At 38.7% G+C, this 21,133-nt stretch overlaps 2 protein-coding genes across 2 annotated transcripts; both read left to right on the top strand.

Annotated features, from left to right (window-relative positions):
- Nucleotides 1-2,727: 2,727 nt before the first annotated feature.
- LOC310933185 (migration and invasion enhancer 1-like) lies at nucleotides 2,728-6,307 on the top strand. Its single transcript, XM_083896610.1, has 4 exons — nucleotides 2,728-2,777; nucleotides 3,878-3,975; nucleotides 4,645-4,721; nucleotides 4,810-6,307. The coding sequence occupies exons 1-4, from the start codon at nucleotides 2,749-2,751 to the stop codon at nucleotides 4,891-4,893; spliced, it is 288 nt and encodes a 95-aa protein (XP_083752736.1). The 5' UTR covers nucleotides 2,728-2,748; the 3' UTR covers nucleotides 4,894-6,307.
- Nucleotides 6,308-11,231: 4,924 nt separating this feature from the next.
- slc4a1a (solute carrier family 4 member 1a (Diego blood group)) lies at nucleotides 11,232-20,077 on the top strand (the record flags this gene model as incomplete). The annotated part of the gene is made up of 21 exons (XM_083895864.1): nucleotides 11,232-11,309; nucleotides 12,310-12,381; nucleotides 12,698-12,753; nucleotides 13,564-13,625; nucleotides 13,712-13,758; nucleotides 13,856-14,021; nucleotides 14,139-14,274; nucleotides 14,354-14,423; nucleotides 14,542-14,584; nucleotides 14,668-14,852; nucleotides 14,953-15,160; nucleotides 16,255-16,458; nucleotides 16,554-16,702; nucleotides 16,801-16,995; nucleotides 17,102-17,341; nucleotides 17,467-17,556; nucleotides 18,159-18,325; nucleotides 18,453-18,694; nucleotides 18,784-18,953; nucleotides 19,733-19,906; nucleotides 20,000-20,077. The coding sequence occupies exons 2-21, from the start codon at nucleotides 12,355-12,357 to the stop codon at nucleotides 20,075-20,077; spliced, it is 2,709 nt and encodes a 902-aa protein (XP_083751990.1). The 5' UTR covers nucleotides 11,232-11,309; nucleotides 12,310-12,354.
- Nucleotides 20,078-21,133: the final 1,056 nt, after the last annotated feature.

A 21,133-nucleotide genomic window follows, 5' to 3' on the forward strand; every position in this document is an offset into this window, starting at 1 on the left:
CTCTCGTTTGGTGTTGTTTATAATCGGTTTAGAAAGAAACATTCAGTTCAAGTCACATTCGTGTTTCATCGTTCTTTGTGTTCTTGTGCTGAAGGAGTGGAAGCAGCAGACGTTTGTTTTATGTTTTTATGAGTCTGAAGGTTGTCTGTAATGCGTAATCGGATAAACGTGCCCCGCAGTCGACTGTAAAGACAACTCGTCACAGCGACAGGTCAATAGTCCACTCATAACAAGGGTGTGTGCAGCATTTATCATTGAACCTCACCCAGAGAAACGAAGTAGAGAAGTCATTTCATTGAATCTAGAGGTTAAAATATATAGTATATTCAAATTTAAATTCTAAAAGTGAAAGTACAAACACACGGGGCACTGACTTTGGGGTGTAATATGTTAAAGATTGAAATAAATAATCTCAGTTGGTTGTTTATCGGTCTCACATTCACACAAATCGTAAAAAAGCAAGGTGGGTGGGCCTAAGACAGTGCTTCTCAATTATTTTCTGTTATGCCCCCCTTAGGATGAAGAAAACATTTTGCTATAAATAGTATAATTTGTCTGGAACATTGTTATAAGTACACCTCTGCATAACATATGCTTATTAACATTAAAGAAAACAAAATATAGATCAACTTACAACTAAGTAAAAACTTTATTAACATTGTTTTTTAGTCTGTAACAGAAAATATTTAAAGTGCATCAATACACTTTATACTAGTATGGCAAAAACGGCATGTTCCCCGGGGTCACACACGCCCGCCCCCCCAGGGGGGCCCGCCCCACTCTTTGAAGAGGACTGGCCAAAGAGAAGTCACAGACAGGAAAATGGAATTTACTACTTTAACAAATGCAGCTTGAAATGTTGAGGGATTTTAGTCATGTGGGCACAAAGCTACCAAGAAGCAAGACTCTTTCAACCCTTAGGGACTACTGATAAGATAGTCAGGATTAGGGCTGTAACTAACTGCTGTTGGTTGTTATGTTGATTATTTGTCTTTGATTAGTTGATTAACATAGAAAATTGTCAAAATGTGGAATTTTGTTTTCCCCAAACCGGCAAACCAAAGACATTCAGTTTACTGTCACAGATGAGAAAAGAGACAAGTTGGAATCATAGAAATACTTCAGCTTATCAGTTAAATGCTTCAAACTAATACATCAATAACCATAACAGCTAAAAACACTGGTTCCAGAGAATCAGACACAGTCTGGAGCTCAGCATAATGTTTTGAAAAGCTGGAAACAAGGAACTAATGTTGTATCTTGTGTGTTTTCCTCAAATTGTCAAAGAGACTGTGGGAATTCTGACTATTGTTATCAGTGATGAAGTGAGATACACATGCTGCTCTAGGAAATCCTTGTAACTACATACACTTTGTAAGTGAATGTCTCTGGAATCAGAAGACATAAAACCAGTTTAGGTTTTAGACATTCACACTGTCATCTGCTGCAGGCCTATTTAATGTCACATGTTCCCTGAGTACACTGGAGTTTTGACTGCCTTTTTATTGCTAAAACACAGAGCTGTGTTTGAGACATTGACGTGTTGTTGTTTTTTTTACCACAGCATATTCATGCAGAGGAATGAACACAGGGTCCTTGGAAACTATACAGAAAGTGTGTCCAAGATATGCTTTCTATTTATTGAACAATACTCAGCAGAACAGATATAGTAACAGAAAATATATAGTATAGTCAGTCTTATTTAAAGTACCTAAAAGGGATATTTGATTTGATATTTAAAAGTACAAATATCTTACCAGAAAATGACGTTTGTAAAAGTGAAAGTCTTAAAGTATATGACATTTAATGCATTTAATTATCAAAAATAATTTTCTGATATAGTGGTGTCAGTGGTAGGGTGAGGAAGGTTGTGGGTTCAATTCCTGGCTCTGCTAGTCTATAATGTGTCCTTGAGCAAGACACTTGACCCCATGTGAATGACAAAACTGTAGTGTAAAGCAGCTCATCAAGACCAGAAAAACACTATATAAATACAAACCATTAGCAACTCTTCTTCTTCTGATTTTATTTGGTAGTAATGAGTAACAAAAATAATTAGAGGAAATGTATTTAAGAGAAAGTACACAGTTTATTTAAGAAATGTTGTAGAGTAAAAGTAAAACTTGCAGGAAATATAAACAACGAAGTAGCCTAAAGTACAGATATGTGAATTTTGTACTTAAGTAATAAAGTATTTTGACTTTTTACTGAACTTGTATGTATGTTTACATTTACTACACTGAGTATAGAGTATATAGTATAGAGAGCGAATCAGTAGAAATATTAGAAATAATTGGAAACTTTCTGCTTCTGAGGAACATTTGACATAAAGGACAATAAAGTCATTGAGAGTCACTGTGTTTTGGATAAACGTTGAACCATACAACAGCTTTAAAGTTGCATTAACAGATTCAAAAGTGAGATTGTCTAGATATTTCAAAGGTGAAACTCACATGGGAGCAAGATTCAGATCTGTGCATGCAGATGATACAGGAAGTCGGCATTACCAGGACGTTTTGTCTGATTTCATGTTGTGATCTGGTGTCATAAATGCGACAGAGAAGACACTAAAGAGAATTAGATTGGATTCGGTGGGATTGCGGTCAGCTGTCCTGGTGGATGTTCTGTTTTTTTTTTTTTTTTTTTGCTTAACTCCGCCCCTCTCTCCGGACCAGCCTTATAAAACTTGAGAACGCACCGTATCTAGCAGAGCTGTCCGCTGGCTAAACCGACGTGACAACGCTAAAAATGGGGGTGACAATACGAGTCGAATACTGGTATGTATGTGTTATATTACACTTTTTTTAAAATCATATGTAGCTTCAGGCTAACGTGGTCTGCACGTCTATCTCACGGGTCTTTATTTTAAATGCAGTTAAAGACTGTAAGCCACCGCTAGGCTAGCGGCGCTAGCCTCCTGAGCTCACAGCTAAGCATCCTAGCTAGGCTTAATTTTAAAGTTACCCGACAATAGATGCAACAATATTATAGTATGCTAATCTGAGGAGGTTGAGTTCAGATCTGGACTATATATCTATCTTAATGTGCAATTTAAATTCGAATATAAGTCATGGTATTGAGTTTTAACTGCGAGGTGTGTAAACGGGTTTAGAACACTAACGTGTCGTGTGCAAAGGAAATTCACCTTACGCCTAGTGCCGTAAAATACGGTGAAATCATCTGTTCTCTGCAGCAGGAGTAAATCCTATGGTAAAATAGTGCTTTGTTAGTTGGGTCATGCGACATCTCGTATGCTGCTAATACTAGTGTAAACTGTGACGAACATCAGTGCAAAGCTGTAAATTTAGTGTGATGTGCTCCCATTCATTTACTAATCTAATCTGTTCATTGTCACGTCTCATTCTGTCCTGGTCTTGAAATTGTAAAAATGTCTTGTTAAACTCGGGTGTCCAGTAACTGGCAAATATTAAAGCACACATTATATCGTCAAATGTTATAATAACGACTTAGACTCTTAGCAATTATGAGAACAACATTTGCAAACCATTAACATGCTAGTTAATCCCATTGGAGCTAAACGGTCATTATTCCCTGTGGGCTGACAGTCATCCAACAAAGACTGCCATCAAAACATGGTCATAATTTACTGCTGTGCAGTCTTATCTATACTTTCACAATCTTACCTCATCCCTTCCTCTGTTGTTTATGATTTTCAAAGCTATGATCCCATGTAGAAGTTTGCCTTGGAGACATACTGTTTGTCTCTTACACCCTGACACAACTGTTGCCTTGACTACTATGTGTTGGCTTTATCCTTTTTTTCACTCGGAGGATTTGGTCATATCAGTCATATAATCTTTTTTTGTCCACGACATAGCTTTGCCATATGATGATGTTTTTTTTCTTTTCCGTCTAGTGGTAATTGAGGGTATGAACCCCGCTATCTGGAGCTTGCCCGTGTTGTCAAGGGCGAGTATCCTGATGCGGATGTTTCAGGCTTCGTGGGAAGAAGAGGTAAGGATTATCTTACACTACTCACAAAAAGTTAGGGATGTTTGGCTTTTGGATTCAATTTCAGAATGCACCTAAAGTGCACTATAACCTACACAGGTGAACTTAAGTTAACCTTCTCTAAACTTTTGAATGCACATTCAGTTTTTCAGTACTTATTTAATAGCATGCTGTTCTATAACAAGGTGATTAACCGCAAAAAACAGTCTGATGTTGTGGTTCAATTATTATTATTATTATTATTATATATAATTGCTAATATATATTAATATATTAATATATATTAGCAATTATATTATTGAACCACTAAAAGTTCTGGTTGTGTGACGATTTGTATTCAAACAGTCGTCTTCATCACGATGTTCAAATTTTGGCATTGTGAAACCAAGACAACACTTCAAAACTGATCAAGTTATTGAGACATTGAGGTTTTTTTTGTTGTGGTATTGCCACCACTGTTGTTTGAGATAAAGAAATTGCCATTGCATCGTCCTACTTAAATACCCAAATTTCATGGTAGAATATCACTGTAGTATGAACTTTTCAGAGGGATATTCATGTCCAATATCCCTACCTTTTTGTGAGTAGTGTATATGAAAGAGCAAATCAACTTTCACAGAGGTTAATCTGGAAGGCATGCGGTTGATCATCTCCCCTTATTTTGTGTTTTAGCTAGCTTTGAGATCGTAATCAACGGGCAGCTCGTCTTCTCCAAGATGGAAACTGGTGGCTTCCCTTATGAGGATGATGTGAGTAATTTTACAGTCGCATTAACTGTCCATACAATATTAAATCCATCAATAATGTCTTCAAATTTTATTTTATTTTCTGCTACAGATCTTGGATACAATCCAGGCTGCCTCTCAGGGAAAACCTATGCAAAAGGTTACCAAAAGCAGAGCACCATGCGTCATCATGTAAATCTCCCTCTATCCTGCTTTAACATCAGCAGTATAGAGACAGGCCAGTGCTACTGTAAACTGCCAATGTTACCTCTGGTTTGGACAAACCCTCCTAAAACGAGCTCGGGTAAAACCTTGGTTTGTCCGAAACGAACATGGTGGCATCATAACGGCTAGCTGCTTTCACTGATTCTTATGCCAACTCTGCTCTGCCTTCTTACTCCTCTCTGTTCCCATAGTGGTGCTCGAGGCTGTTAATGATAACTGTGGCTTAAACTGTTCAGGGTCATGGTTTGATGAATCCATTCCGGGAAATCCCTAATTTTTATAGGAACAGAGATGAGGTGAAGATTTTGCAGAAGAGAATCAGAAAGAGCTGACTTTAATTTTCTTAGACCATAGCCTTGTTTCTTATATCCTCAAACTACCTGTTTTTAATTTTTCTGCAAGACCATTCATGTCACATGCAATTAACAATTTTCAGTGTATGTAAGACTGCCCAAATCAGTCACATAGTTGAGCATAAAGGGAGACTCTGCACCCCTCAATGCAGAACAGTTTATTAATATTATTATTAACTCAAATAGTTACCTCCGCCAAAGAGGTTATGTTTTCACCAGTGTTTGTTTGTCTGTTAGCAACATAACTCGAAAAGTCACTGATGGATGAAATTTTCAGGAAATGTCTGCAATGGGACCAGAAACGAGTGATTTTTGGGCGCGATCCACAGACTATCACTGGTTACAACACTTGCTGTCTGACCCAGGCGTGTGGGCAGGGTGTATTTTGTAGGCACTGAGCTGCCTTGGCGGAGATGTGTCCTTGAGTTGATAATTTCAGAACACCATTTACTGTAAACATCCCAACTTTATGTGAGACTACTAGTGATGTGAATCTTTGGGTGGCTCACGATTCGATTCATTCAAAATGTATACAATGCATAGAGTATTAAGGCAAATTATGGCATCAAAACAATAAAGTTTGTATAAGATAATGTGATCACACAAAGGCAAACTTAAGACAAAAGTTAACATTTATTAATTCAAAACAAATAAACTTACTTACTGTTTAAAAAAAAAACTTGCATAAATAAAAGCTTAGGCTAGCTGCCCTTTTCTCCCAGAAGTTACAAAAATAAACTGTACACACAACACAAACTGGTGGGTTTTTCTTGTTGTTTTTTATCGATTTTTGAAGTTTATGAATCGATTTAGAATCGTGATTCCTATGAGACTACTGTAACATTGAGCTCGATATTTTTGTCTTGTGCGCTTTCTTTTCTTTCTTTTTTTATCTCCTGTTATTTAAATTGGTCAAGTACTTGAGTAATTGTCAGCAGTTCATCTGAAGACCACTACCCACTGGTCTCTCTGCTCACTCTAATGATGTCAGCTCTTTTTATCAAAGTCATCTTTCTCTTTCAATCCAAATGTTCAAACTGCAAACTTTAAATAAAAGTACTGGTTATGCAATTCCAATTGTTTTGTCACTTTTTTCACATCACTGGAATATACAGTATACACACAATGGTTTTTAAAGTTGGGTTGCTCTTCCTGCAATTTTAGTCAAACTATATAAATGTTCTATGCAATTAACTTCCTGAATGTAATGTATTGTAGGTACTATAGCCACAAAAGGTGTTTAATTGTATATGTCCGTCTTACCTGTTTTGCAAGGCGCACCTTACACCTGAAAGAATGGGTGCATTTCAACACACAGCTGCTCATTTGCGTCACTCTCCTATTAATTTTGCCAGCAACTGCCTATTAATCAGAAGTACATTTTTAAAACAAATTTCACTTTTTGTTGTAGACCGTCTGCATCGTAACAAACTACTATTATGCTTCAATGTTGACAATAAAATAAAGTCTGATTATTTATTGATTAAATTATTTATTAAGTGTGAATCTGTCTTAATTGTGTGATAACTAAACAAGATAATGTGATGTTTTCATTTTAATCATGTAGGGCTTTTATCATGATAAGCAAACCACAAGTCAATCATTAAGCCGTGGAACATTTAATTGTTTACACTAAGGGGCGCCACATTCACCGTAGGTGGAATTTGGCCTCAGGCATCTCCACGCCAAAGATAAGACAGTGTCGCACTGCAATCTATTTCAGAGAGAGAGCGAGTTTAAATGACAATGCAGCAGTGTGACAAAAGTTACCATATCCCTTTAACGATCTTTTTGCATTTTAGTCTAAATGGATGTTTCTGCAGACACCAGTTGGTAGCATGTCGTTTAAAATCGGTTTGCAAATGCGCATGCTCCAAACATAATTAAGCACCAAGTCGTTCGGCCATGAGGCAAAAGCTTGAAAAACAATCTTCTTAATTACTCTAATAATATTGAATCAAAATAACTTAATTTAATTTAAGAGTCACTTAGTGTGAACCCCAGTCAATATAGACAAGACTTCAGCCCTTGTTAATGGATGGCATGTTGTGTGGTTATTTCACTGTGACTAGGTGGGTCTTTGGTGCTGGCTCTGTCTCTGGCTCTCATTGATAACTCACAGCAGCCTGTTTGTTGTAATGCTGATAGAGCATATGAGCGTACAGGGAGTACTCTGTGCTGCCTTTAAGTTATAGTTAGTCATATACTAAGAGGTATGAAAATCTTTCGTGCATTTTGTTCTAAGCTTCCACATTTACGGAGTGAAACTGAATGAAACTATGCAAAGCATCCCTATTATTACTACTACTACTGTTATTATTATTATTATGAATATGTGAAGGTAAGTATTTCATATTTGTTTTTACCTTGAACTTTACTTAGTGAAGAGTGATATACATCCTATAGCACAATGCTCTCAAAGCAATTAACTACAAACACTGTCTCACAGCGATGAACAGTTTCTTCTCTTTCCTAACTTTAACTTCCTCTTGTAGTCGTTCCTTAACAAGGATGATGGATCAAATCATTCATATCAGTCACTTCACATTTAAATTCCCGTCTAAATCAGGCTGCGTAAAGGCATGCTATCAATTATATGTCCTTTTATGCATGTTGTTACTTGCAGTGTGTGAAGCAGGATTTGGAAATGTGTCTAAATTTCAGTATACAATCTTGTGTTTTGTGTTCCTTTAGATTCCCCCCAAATAATGTCTTCAATTAATTATAGATAATGCTAAATGCAGAATGGGAGTGTCGGCACACTGAATGTTGAGACACATGGACACAGCAGATAGCTTCTACTACTGGTGATAAGAGTTATTTTCTAGTGCTGAGCTGGGGCCCGGTGTCTCTTGTGGCGGTGTTGAGGTTTGCAGTCTTCATGGCTTTTGTCTGTGTGGCAAGTGTCAGTAAAGTAGCGTTGAAGAACTTTAGTTTGTGGAACATTTAGTCCGCGCAGTTTTAAATGCCTGATATTCTCCATGAAATTCAGTTCGGAGAGTTGTGCTGCCTTCAAGATGAATTCTAAGAAAACTATTGCACCAGCGTCATTGGCTCATATGTTCTGGAATTGTTCAAAAATATTGAATTATTGGAATATTTTGAAGACTTAAATAGCCTACATAGAACTGTTACATCAGGTTCAGAAGGAAGTCTGAATTTTCACATTAAATACTGTGAAATCATTTTAGAGTACTTGAGAAAATGACCTTAACAAACTACATTAGCATTGCTTCAGTCAACAGTTACTTCTTTCACGTCTTTCTTCCGTTCCTTATTAGTTTTGGCACCTCTCTAAAACACCGGGACTAGAACTCGTGTCACATACATTAATGGTTTGATGACAAAACACCAAGATGTAATCTGACCCCATGTGCTAACAGGTAATCAGATTGGATAAGGAAAGTTTCCTCCATGTTGTGAGGACTGCCTGCTCTTGAGAAGAGGCAAAGATTGTATCATCCACGCAGCCAAATTAGTGACGTCCCAGTGCGTCATATGGCCTGGTTGAAATTGCAAGTTGAAATCGATTATCAACAACAATGTGTTTGATTTGAGTGACAAAATAGAGCCTTTTGTCTGTGAAACTATCTTGATTTATCACCCTACACATGCTGCGTAGCTCTAACTAAGGGGATCACACTGACTTGTATGTGTTTTCACTATTTCTTTAATACATGGGCTACTAACCTAAGTTCAGCTTGTAATACTTCAAACATTCAGATTGAATTGCCCTGAGCCAGTGTCACCGCTACAATGAGTCTTTGTTGAGGGTTTCCCACATTGAGACATCATTTCAATGCTTTACAAGCTTTAAAAAAATTTCTGTAATTGTTCTTTGGGTTTGCAAGTTTGGGCACCCCTGTACATGTTCATGATTTTCCTTTATAAATCATTGGTTGTTTGAATAAGAAACCTCAGTATATATCATATAGGAGACAAACACAGTGATATTTGAGAAGTGAAAAGTGTGCAAGAATTATTTAAACAAAATTAAGCATATGCCTAAGTTAAAACACCACAAAATAAACATTTTGTGCATCCTCCTTTTGCAGAAATAACAGCCTCTAAACGCTTCCTATAGCTTTCAATTAGACTCTGGATTCTGGCGGAAGGTATTTTGGACCATTCTTCTTTACAAAACATCTCCAGTTCAGTCAGGTTTGATGGTTTCCGAGCATGGACAGCCCGCTTTAAATCACACCACACATTTTCAATAATATTCAGGTCTGGGGACTGATGGTCATTCCAGAACATTGTATTTGTCCCTCTGCATGAATGCCTTAGTAGATTTTGAGCAGTGTTTAGGGTCTTTGTCTTGGTGAAAGATCCAGCCCCAGCACAACTTCAGCTGTTTCTTGGAATGCTGTGTTCTTTTTCCGCCTTGCGCAACGCCCCTTGTTTTATCCAAATAACTCTATTTTCGTTTCATCAGTCGACAGCACCTTATTCCAAAATGAAGCTGGCTTGTCCAAATATGCTTTAGCATACCTCAAGCGACTCTGTTTGTGGCGGGTGCAGAGAAAATTATTTTTCTACATTACTCTTCCATACAGCATCTCCTTGTGTAAAATGTGCTGAATAGTTAAACGATGCACAGTGACACCATCTGCAGCAAGAACTGCGCCCGTGGTCTTCCAATTCCTCACAATGTTCCTCACAGTTGAATCTGAGAGCTTAAATCTCTGAGATATCTTTCGGTATCCTTCCCCTAAACCAGGGATCTGCAACCTTTAGAATTAAAAGAGCCATTCTGTCACTTCTCCACCCAAATACAATCAATAAGGAGCCACAAAAAAAAACTATTTGACTCTTAAAATGAAGTTAATATCATGTAAGTTTTTTTTATATACTGTATATACATATATACTATTTTTAAATAAAACTACAGTTTAGCCCATTTATGACATTTTAGAACTACAAAAAGAAAACTGTTGACACCTCTTATAAAGTGTGGGGGGAAAGAAATTACTTTGAAATGAAATGAAACGATTTTATGTAGTCTATGCCTATGACTCCGACTGAGTACTTCTTCATGTAAACATTACTTTAATTTAACAGCTTTCGAGGTTTTTCAATATCGCAGTTGACGTAGACATCGAATGTAATGCACAAAATATCAAAACGCTTTTATATACGCCTTTATCTCTACAATAAAGTGTCAAAAAACATGAAAATAAAATAAAAATAGACACTTCAAGGAGCCACTGCAGAGGGGCTGAAGAGCCACATGAGGCTCCGGAGCCGCAGGTTGCAGACCCCTGCCCAAAAAATCAAAGACTATATATTGTTGATAGCTGGATGATTTTGTTGTGTTGATCTATAATGTCTTTCACCAGTCTGCCCTGCATCCCTGTGTCTGCATCTGTAGGTTGGGACACCACCGCCTTCCAGCTCCAGTGATCATGTCTCACCCCGTCACATGTACCATAAACAAAGAAAGCTTCAGTGCCGAAATGAAAAGTTTACTTTGCTCATTGCATCACTTTCCTCGAGATGGTCAAGGGCAGAGGAACCCACCTACACCACACCCCTTGATCATGGAGAGGGAATCCCCGGTACGTAAACAAGATGATGTTGTAAGATGCTCTACTGCTGATACTGAACCTTGCACCCTTCTCTACCCTCTTCACCCCCTGTGTGCCCCCTCAGTCAGGATGAGGTTCAGGCTGCTGGGCCTTGCATGTCTCTCCTCGACACCCCTGGCCACGCATGGACCTGGTTCACGATGAGAGGGCGGAGAGGAAAAAAGGGCTGGGATATCCCTGTCTCAAGGTGTCCCTGTCTGATAGGGTGACTTGTTAGTCACACATGTCTTATCTCCACCAAACCTCGTGAGGTTGCTGAGCAACCAGAGGTTTAGGGGTACGTCGCATCTTCGCGTCAACGTAGTTTCCAGTGGGTGTTCCTGCTCCTCTGATTCCGTGACCACACTTGTGTTTTTTTTACTTTATCAGCAGGTTCAACTACGCTGACAGCGCACAGATCGTCCTGTTTACAGTGCAGGAGACCAGGTGTGGGTACCTACACGCAGGTAAGGGTGTGACCTACACAGGAAAGGGTCAGTCATACTTATAGGTAGAGGTCAAACAAGATGGATTTCTGAGCATAATTTTGTAACCATGTTCTAAAATGTTCTGTTTAGGGCTAAGAGTTCAGTAGTGTGAATTATATGCTTGAGATCAATTTCTTGTCTGGGTGAAAAATATTTTCTGCATTTTAACATTTGAGGTCAAGGTCATATTGGATGATCATCATTGGGAAATGTCAGTCAGTGAGAAATGTTTTAAACATTTAAACACCTGTTTATTGTGGGTTTGCGCTAAATATCTGTATATTCTAAGACTCAGAGGAAGATTTATTAGTATATTTGCATGCACTGGCCATGTTTATGTTTGTTTTAGATATGAATGTTTATCGTACCTTGACCATTTTTTAACTGTAGGACATTTGGTTTTTTGCTCTTGGCCTTTTTTTTATTTTATCTTTTTTTGATTGATGCGTTGTTTGTGAAATAGACAGGAGATTAGTCAAGTAATAACGTAATTTATGAGTAATTTGTGTACTGTTGTGTCTTTTTGTATACATTTAACACTGTATATTACTGTTGTTCACACTTGTTTAATGTTGCTGAAGAGAACAGAGGTGTCCAGTTTGAAAAAAAAAGGGTGTAACCCAAAGATAAGGCTCTGTACGTCTTCTATTTAAACTGCAGCAGAGCTCACTTTCTCAACGGCTGACTGATTATCTGTCCTGAGCTGTGGCTCTGCAGACAGACTCAGAGCAGCTGGTAGATGGTAGATGGCGGTCTTTTTTCATCATATCAAGCCTGATAGTTGACCACATTCTCATGATATCTTAGATTGTAAATAATGTTTTCATATGTTTTTGTCACAAAACCTGTACCTTTGGTGCAGCTGTTTGCATCCACACTGAGTTGGTGGTTCTTTTCTTATTAGACAAAATAGAAATAAAAAATACTGATGTACCTTGTGTTTTTATATTTTTCTCTGCTCATTTTTTGTCCATCTTAGGTAATGCACAAAAGTAGCTGAAAGTCCAAAATCCAAGAAACATCAATGGAAAACAATTTCAGCTTTGAGGAGGTTGGTCTTTTGCCCTTGTTTGAAGTCTGAATTTTTGAATGTAGAGAGCTCTAAGCTAAGCTAAGCTTTATTCCAATAATAAAACTCCACAATTGTTTCATTATAACATGAAAATGCAGTTTTTAGTATGACCGATTGGTGGTAAATGTTCCCTTTTGAAATTGTGTTCAGTTAAATACGTGCTCCAAGTCTTTCTCCTGGAAAACTGGACACTGATTTGTTCAACAAATCTTGCAACAAAAACTATATTCTCTTCATGGTTCAATTTTCATCATACATCCATTAAGTGTTTTGTGCCTTTCCCCTTTGTCTATAGGGCAGTGATATGTCATATGAAGACAATGACACATCCTTCCCCTCTCCAGTTAGACTGTAAGTTCTTTTCCTTCTGTAAAGTCATTCAGATTAAGCAGCCTGTGCAGGTTGATCTTGCTCTCTTTTGCAAGTGTGGTTTTTATTTTCACTGAAAATCTGCATCTTGTTCCTGAAAAGGCCTTCTTGTCTTGAACTTAGCATCTCAGGGAGTGCTCCTAGGATGTACCGCCCCTCATGAGTAGCTCAGACGTCATTGGGAGTCTGAGAAGTTTAGTCAAACAAGTTGTGAAACCATGTCCTCTAGTGGTCAATAATATAATAGCAGGAACAGCAGAATTTGGCAATAGTGGCAACGTAAGAGTAAATACATTTATGTGATTTTCATGAAAACCAATTTTTCATCTTCATTATTATTATTTTTATTTATTTATTTATTTTGGGAATTTTGTTCCCAAATTCCTAATTTTCCAGTAGTTTTGGAGCATTTTTATATGGTCCCCTCATGATGCTTTTCTTTCATTTTGTTAGACATGACACAGTTTAAAATAAAAGAACACTACTCAAATTTGTCATGTATTCTCAAGTACTTTTTATTGGGTGTATTTATTATCTCGAGTAAAAATCACCCGGCGTTAGTGATGGTGTTTTGAATTTGAGCGATAGTGTTCTAGGGTTAAGAAGTAAATTAGGCCATTTACTAACTACAGTTACAAACTTACCTGAAAAAATACAATTACAGAAATGCATGTATGTTTTCATTTCTTTAACTCAAAAATCATTGGTTGGTTGTTTGTTTGTTTGAGTTAAATTCACATACTCCAACAGGACTCCATCAGGCCACATCAACAACAATGACTTGGAAAGGAGGAGGGAAGAAGAGGAGGAAGAGCCACCTATGACAACCATTACCATCCCCAGTGATTCAGAGGGTAAAATCACCTCACGGTCTACGACTCTGTTGCTGGTTTTGAATCTTAAACCTGTGTCTTGATCGTTTTTCATCTGTTTCTTGCAGCTTATCTGAATGTGAACACCAATGCCACCACAAGAGGGGATGCTCAAGTTAGTTCACATTTCCTGAAAGTTTAAGATGTTCTTTGCCACAAACCACCATCAACTACTGTCATTAACTTAACGTAACTTTGGTGAATTACCACAGGCCTATGTGGAGTTAAATGAGCTCCAGGGCAGCAGCTGGCAGGAGACCGGCCGCTGGCTGGGCTACGAGGAGAACTTCAACCTCGCTAGAGGAACATGGGGTCCTTCTCACGTCTCCTTTCTCACTTTTAAGAGTCTTATCCAGCTTCGCAAGATCATGACTACAGGTGAACCTTTTGAACCATGCAATACATTAAAACTGAAATCAGTGTGGTTTAGTCTTTTGAATGATGACTTAAAGGCCACAGTAACACATGACCATGCATGACCTCACATGACCGTAGGGGCTGTCATTTTGGACCTGAATGCCACCAGTCTGTCTGCTGTGGCTGAGAGGGTAGCTGATGAGCTCCTCTTCAAGAGTGAGATTCGCACCACTGATCGGGACGGCCTGCTGAGGGCTCTCCTCCAGAGACGCAGGTAACACACTTGAGTTATCATTTTTCTAACAGTGACTCTGTAAAATATATTATAAGTCTAATTTTATTTGTCCTTTTAGTCAAAATGGAGGCCCCGTGGTCACATCCAGTGGAGAAATTCAGATGCAAACATTCTCTGTGACCAAGATGGTATACTTGTTTTTACTCAATTTGATCAACTGTTAAATATTTGGCTGTCGTGAACATGTCATGTTCATAACATATCATAGTTGGCACTAAGTGAACTTACTGGTTCCTTTTTTTGCAGAGGGACAGCGCTGACAGCATGGAGGCCTCGATTGTCCTCTCAGGTATGTTCTTATTATCGTGAGGTATTCATGTTTTTCTATGTAGCGCTAAACCAGATATGGCTAAATGCTGTTGTTTCCGATAGGTGTCTTGGAATTCCTGCAGAAACCAGTGGTGGCTTTTGTCAGGCTGAGTGACTCTGTGGTGATGGAGTCTGCTCTGGAGTCTCCCATTCCTGTTCGCTTTGTGTTTATCCTGGTCGGCCCCAGCCAGAGCGGAATAGACTACAGTGAGAGTGGACGTGCCATGGGTGCTCTGATGGGTGACTGGGTAAAAGAGAAACTCAACATCTCAGCAATATGTAGCCAATAAAAACACAACACACTCAGGTGCAGGTGAACTAAAATGTGCTGGATCACTGTTTGGACAGGTGTTCAGTCTGGAGGCCTTCTTGGCGAAGACTGACAAAGATGTGACCAACGCCGTTGCTGACTTCATGGACTGCAGCATTGTGATTCCTCCCACTGTGATCCAAGATAAGGCAATGCTGGAGCCAGTCATTAACTTCCAGCAGAAGATGCTGCGTGACAGAGTCCGTCCCATTGACACACGTCTCGCATTTGGCGACAGGATCAAAGGTCAGCTTAATGCACGGCACACAGTTTAGACTAGATAGATGGTAATGTCATCTTATTTCTATAGTTATCAGCAAGTAATAGCTTGGTAATAACAGTGAAAATGTATATGGTAAATAGGCGAGAATGGCATTCATCTTTAGAATATGGTAATTGATTTCCAAACACTTTCATGTGAACATATTACACTGATAGTAGCCAATAGTATTTCTCACTGCCAGGATATCACCTTGATGTGATACTTTAATACTTTGAAATAACATGGTACTACTGTAATATCATGTCCTTATTAACACAAGCTGGATATAGCATTTGAAATATGATGATGTTATTGTACTGTAATTCAAAGTATCTAGAACCAAATCATAATTTCCTTTTTATTTTTTCATTTATTCAAGAGGCATCTTTCAGTTATTATGAATGAACTGTATATTTGCTATACTTTATTGAGAGTATTGCAGTAAAACATTAGGAGAGGGTTAGGCAGCATTATCCTTCTGTCTAAAATCACCAACATGGAAGGTGTAATGGAAAATGAGGTCTTTATTTATTTCATATTCTTTAAAGGTGCATTATGTAATAAATCTAAAGCAACTGACCATAAAATCCTCCTAATATGTCACAGAGACTCAGGAATGATGTTCATAAAACATACTTAACTCACCAACAACAACAGTACAGCCAAGATATTTGCATTAAAACATTATTTTGCAGACTGCAAATCATGTTTATGTTTTGAAATCATGTTTTGGCATGTGGCGCCGCCTACCGCCGTTTACCAATCACTGCAGTCAGTAGAGTCTCAGCTGCCGAGCAACCACGGGTTGCCAGTTACGTCAGAAAATGAAAGCTAAAAGACCTTGGTATTTTGAATTTGAATGTAGTAACCGTTTTTGGCCACATTCTTACATATGGCACCTTTAAGAAGATCATCTCTGACATTCATATAACTTTTCACTACCTTTAGATTTAGTTAATTTGTACACAGAAACCACTAAAAAGGCAGAGCAAACAATGTGAGAAAGTGGCTTATAAAATCAGCAGATTTAGAGTTAGACAATACAATTAACATATATGTGGCGTGTGTGATTCTTCAGTTGAGAAACCTCTGGAGCAGCCCAGGGAGGATCCTCTGGCCCGCACTGGCTATCCTTTTGGTGGAATGGTGAAGGACATAAAGCGTCGTTACCGTCACTACCTCAGCGACTACACAGATGCTCTGAACCTCCAGGTCCTTGCAGCGATCATCTTCATCTACTTTGCTGCACTGTCTCCGGCCATCACTTTCGGAGGACTCCTGGGTCTGTCTAATTTCTCCAGCTGTTTTAATTCACTGGTGTTTACTGACCTTTGATCATTCAAATAATTCTGTCTGTTGTCTGTTGTCTTATCATAGCGGACAAAACAGAGAAAATGATGGGTGTGTCAGAGCTTATGATCTCCACCAGCATCCAGGGTGTCATCTTCTGTATCATTGCTGCCCAGCCTGTTCTTGTCATTGGCTTCTCTGGACCACTGCTGGTGTTTGAGGAAGCTTTCTTTGCTGTGCGTACATGTTGTAAAATGTAGATCTCTGCAATCTGTGTGTGGAAAAGCATGTTTCCTCCATTAACAACCATTTTTATTTATTAATCATACACTAGTTCTGCAAGTCCCAGGGCTATGAGTACATCGTGGGTCGTGTCTGGGTTGGTATATGGCTGATAGTCATCGTGTTCATCATCGTGGCCGTGGAAGGCAGCTTCCTGGTCCGATTCATTTCCCGCTTCACTCAAGAAATCTTCTCCATCCTCATTTCTCTCATCTTCATCTATGAGACCTTCTCTAAGCTCTTTAAGGTTTTCTCACCTCATCCAAGTCACATCACATTTCTATGCCATCACTCGCTCAACTGTTGTCTTGCTGTGTTTTGGCTACCTCTGACACCTCCTCTATCTTGCACAGATCTTCAAAGCCCACCCTCTGGTGTTGAACTATGAACCTCTGAACGACACGGCGGAAAACCCCTTCTACGCCACCACAGAATATAATGTGGTTAAAGGCAACACTACTATGACCCTACATAAAGAGATACCGAGGGCTTACGCCAACACTGCTCTGCTGTCAATGTGCCTGATGTTGGGTTGCTTCTTCATTGCATTCTTCCTCCGTAAATTTAAGACTGGTCCTTACCTTCCTGGCCCGGTAAGACATGCTCTCTCCCCCTGGGGATGGTGTAGTTGTGCCAGACTCTGAAGTATTATGAAGGAGAAATCCCTACCTGTAATTTTGAATAAAACAACATTATTCTCTGCCCTCTTCCTCACTAGCTCCGACGTTTGATTGGAGATTTCGGTGTACCCATTGCAATTTTCATCATGATAGCAATAGATATCAGCATTAAGGATACTTACACTCAGGTACGTGTTATGAAAACATTGAAAAGGTTCCCAGAAATGCGTATATCAATGGTTTAACTGCATGCCTTTAAAATGGTCTAACATTGTACACTGGCTATGTAAAATTATCCATCGCTATTAAAAGGAGTGAAGTCATGGATTTGGTTCAGTTATCAGAGACAAAAACCATTATTGTTGAGCCTTCCTTTTGACTGTGTCATGTTAATGTTTATTTTAATCTGCAGTTTAAACTTTTATTTGATTTTATACTTAAATATGTCAGCTGAGATGGCACAGCATCCCCCCACAAACCTCATGTGGAGGATAAAGCGGTAGAAAATGGATGGATGGATATGTTGCTGTTGCTAGAGGTGTATTCATTTATTTTAAGCTTTGGACTGATGTTTCCATCAGCAATCCATCATGTTTTACATGACCATGAGCATTTTATGTTCTTAACTATCTTAAATGTGAGTGACATGATCATCACACTGTTGTGAATTACTGTTGAACCTTCAACAGAAAATCATATGACCTACATTCCTGTTGGTATTAAGTGTACACCGAGTATATTTGCCATAAAAAGACACATTTACACTCCTGTGTATAATATCATCTTGTAGAAACTGGAGGTGCCGGATGGCGTTAAAGTGACTAATCCCAGTGCAAGAGGTTGGTTCATCAACCCAACGGGAGAGAAGAAGAACTTCCCCATCTGGATGATGGCTGCCTGCTGTGTCCCTGCTCTGCTTGTCTTCATCCTCATCTTCCTCGAGTCCCAGATTACTACGTGAGTGACTACATGTGATGCTGTTACACTCCATTTATCTGTGTCCATAACTAATCCATAACTCAGTGTACTTAAACATCAAGATAAAACAGTGAGTTTCTTTTAATTGTCTCTGTGGTTTCCTCAGCTTGATTGTGAGCAAACCTGAGAGGAAGATGGTGAAAGGATCTGGTTTCCATTTTGATCTGCTTCTCCTGGTCACCATGGGAGGCATCTCCTCTTTTTTCGGGGTTCCCTGGCTGAGCGCTGCCACTGTGCGGTCGGTCACCCATGCCAACGCTCTCACTGTCATGTCCAAGGGTCCGAAACCAGAGATTGAGAAAGTGGTTGAGCAAAGGATCAGTGGCATTATTGTGGCCATCCTTGTTGGTAAGGGCTCCCACCTACAGTGCAGATACAAACACAGCAGGAATGAGACAAATGAGATTTTTTCCTTAAACCAATTCTTTGATTTCTAGGTGCTTCCATTTTCATGGAGCCTCTCCTGAAGATGATTCCCATAACGGCTTTGTTTGGCATCTTCCTCTACATGGGTGTCACCTCCCTGAGTGGAATCCAGATGTGGGACAGGATACTGCTGCTGATCACACCAAAGAAATACCATCCCTCTGATGCCTACGCCACCAGGGTATGCAACTTCCTAAAATAATGTTTGTGAATATATTTTAATGAGGTACTTCTTGATGTCTATTATATGTTTTTTTATTAAATACAGTGTCCGATTTTCTTTCCCCCAAGTATTTATGCACTTGATTGTTGTCTATATTCAGCTATCTACACAGTATTAAGGATAATCTTGACTTTTCCTAGAATTATTTCTAACTTGTTTTCATGAAGTAAAAACACTTTGTTATTCAAAGAGAGACTCTCAAAATTATGACTTTATCTTAGTCCATGATCATTTTGCATTTGTCTGTGGGGTTTTTTGTCCCTTTGCTGTTGCATTTTCCATTGCTTCAGGTCTCTGGTATTATTCCACATCACAGTGGTCCTTTCATGCCTCTTCAATTACATATTTGCTAACTTTTTGCATAGTTATTCTGTGTACCTGTGGTTGGTCTGTGTCTCTTTGTGGTTGATTCAGGTTTCTGTGACTTTACTACCAATCTTTGTCGCCATTGTGCATCATTTAATGTCACGTTTTCATCTTTATGGCAGTTCTGCTTCTCGTTGTTGTTGTTTTGCATCTAATGGCAGTGTAATAATACTTACTCTGACTATCTTTGTGGTCATTTTGTGCCTGCTTGTGGTCCAAAAAATTAGACGTAACTGCAATTTGCCTATGATATCTTTACTTTTCAGATTTAATTTCCCTTGTACAACTATATATTTCCCAATCTGATCATTTTCATGTAAAATAAACAATTTTCTCCTCCGCCAACACCCTCCTCTGTCTCGTATGTGCAGGTTGCGACAATGCGGATGCATCTCTTCACTCTGATCCAGCTCGTGTGCCTGGCTGTCCTGTGGGTGGTGAAGATGAGTGCCTTCTCCCTGGCTCTGCCTTTTGTTCTCATTCTAACCGTCCCTCTGCGCATGCTCATGACCGGAAGGCTCTTCTCTGTCATGGAGATGAAATGTGTAAGCACCTCTCTCATAACCTCAGGCACACATCGCCATTTCATTTGATAATCAAATAACTTTGTTTTATAACTGGATGTGTTTATGTTGCAGCTGGATGCAGATGATGCCAAAGTGGCATTAGATGAAGAACCAGGGGAGGATGTTTACAATGAGTCCCCACTGCCATAAACATCAGCAGCATGCAATCAATATTGAATTCACAGACTTTTACATGAAGTCAGTTTATTATAACAAGTAAACCTGAATATCAGGTGTCTCGGAAAATATGTATACACAACTTTTTGCAGTTTCAAACTGTTCTGTTATTATTATTGATCTTTGGAGGAAATTACCTCTCATCTCTAGAATTCCGACATTCAGCTACAATAGAAAACTAACAATTGGTCCATATTTACATGACGTACAGTATGAAACTACTTTTCCAACATTGTCTACGTTTCAGTTTAATATTTCATCCTTTCATGTGGAATTCAGTGTGTTTGATTCAGGGGAGGAACTTTTGGAAATTAGAGATATTTTCCTTTGAGGACATGAGGTAATTCCTTTATGACATTTTTTTTTCTTCCTTTACATGCCTATCAGCAGTTTACATTAGCTTTGATGTGATAACCAGTGCTTGCCCATCTAGACCTACTCGTGTTTATAAAATACAATTTCACCATACCTTATGTTTACTATTTAAGTTAAGCTATTACGTGCATTTGTGGGACCGTGGCTCCTGCCTTTGCTCCATGCAGTACAGATTATTCTCAAACATGCTTCAAGCAGTGTTATTCAAGTTTGCATTGACTCTTATATTGTGTAGGATTTACTGAATTATTTGATCTTTCCAGTTCAGGTGACCTGTTTAGAATGTGAAAAGAAGTATGTGTAATGCACTTAAGATTGATTTAGATTGCTTACATTTAATGGGATCTGCAGGAATGAGTGTTAAATAATAGTCTGAGCCAAGTGTTGAGCTAATGATTTGTTTAAGTGTCTTAAACCTTTTGTGTTACCCATTATACGTGTGAGTGTGTGTCATTGACACACTGTACATCCTTTGGATTTACAATTTATTAAAATAAAAGAAATGTAAAAAGTATTTGTTTTTCATTTTGTATTCTGTCCAATTGCTACAAGAGGTTGTGCAATTGGACCATGGTACCTGTCACACGCTGCCTTCAATGTAATCAGGTGAACTGAAACTCTCACCGTACTATACCTCTTTGAAAAAACATCATG

Source organism: Microchirus variegatus (genome assembly GCF_963457635.1).
Source record: "Microchirus variegatus genome assembly, chromosome: 10".
Lineage (NCBI taxonomy): Eukaryota > Metazoa > Chordata > Actinopteri > Pleuronectiformes > Soleidae > Microchirus > Microchirus variegatus.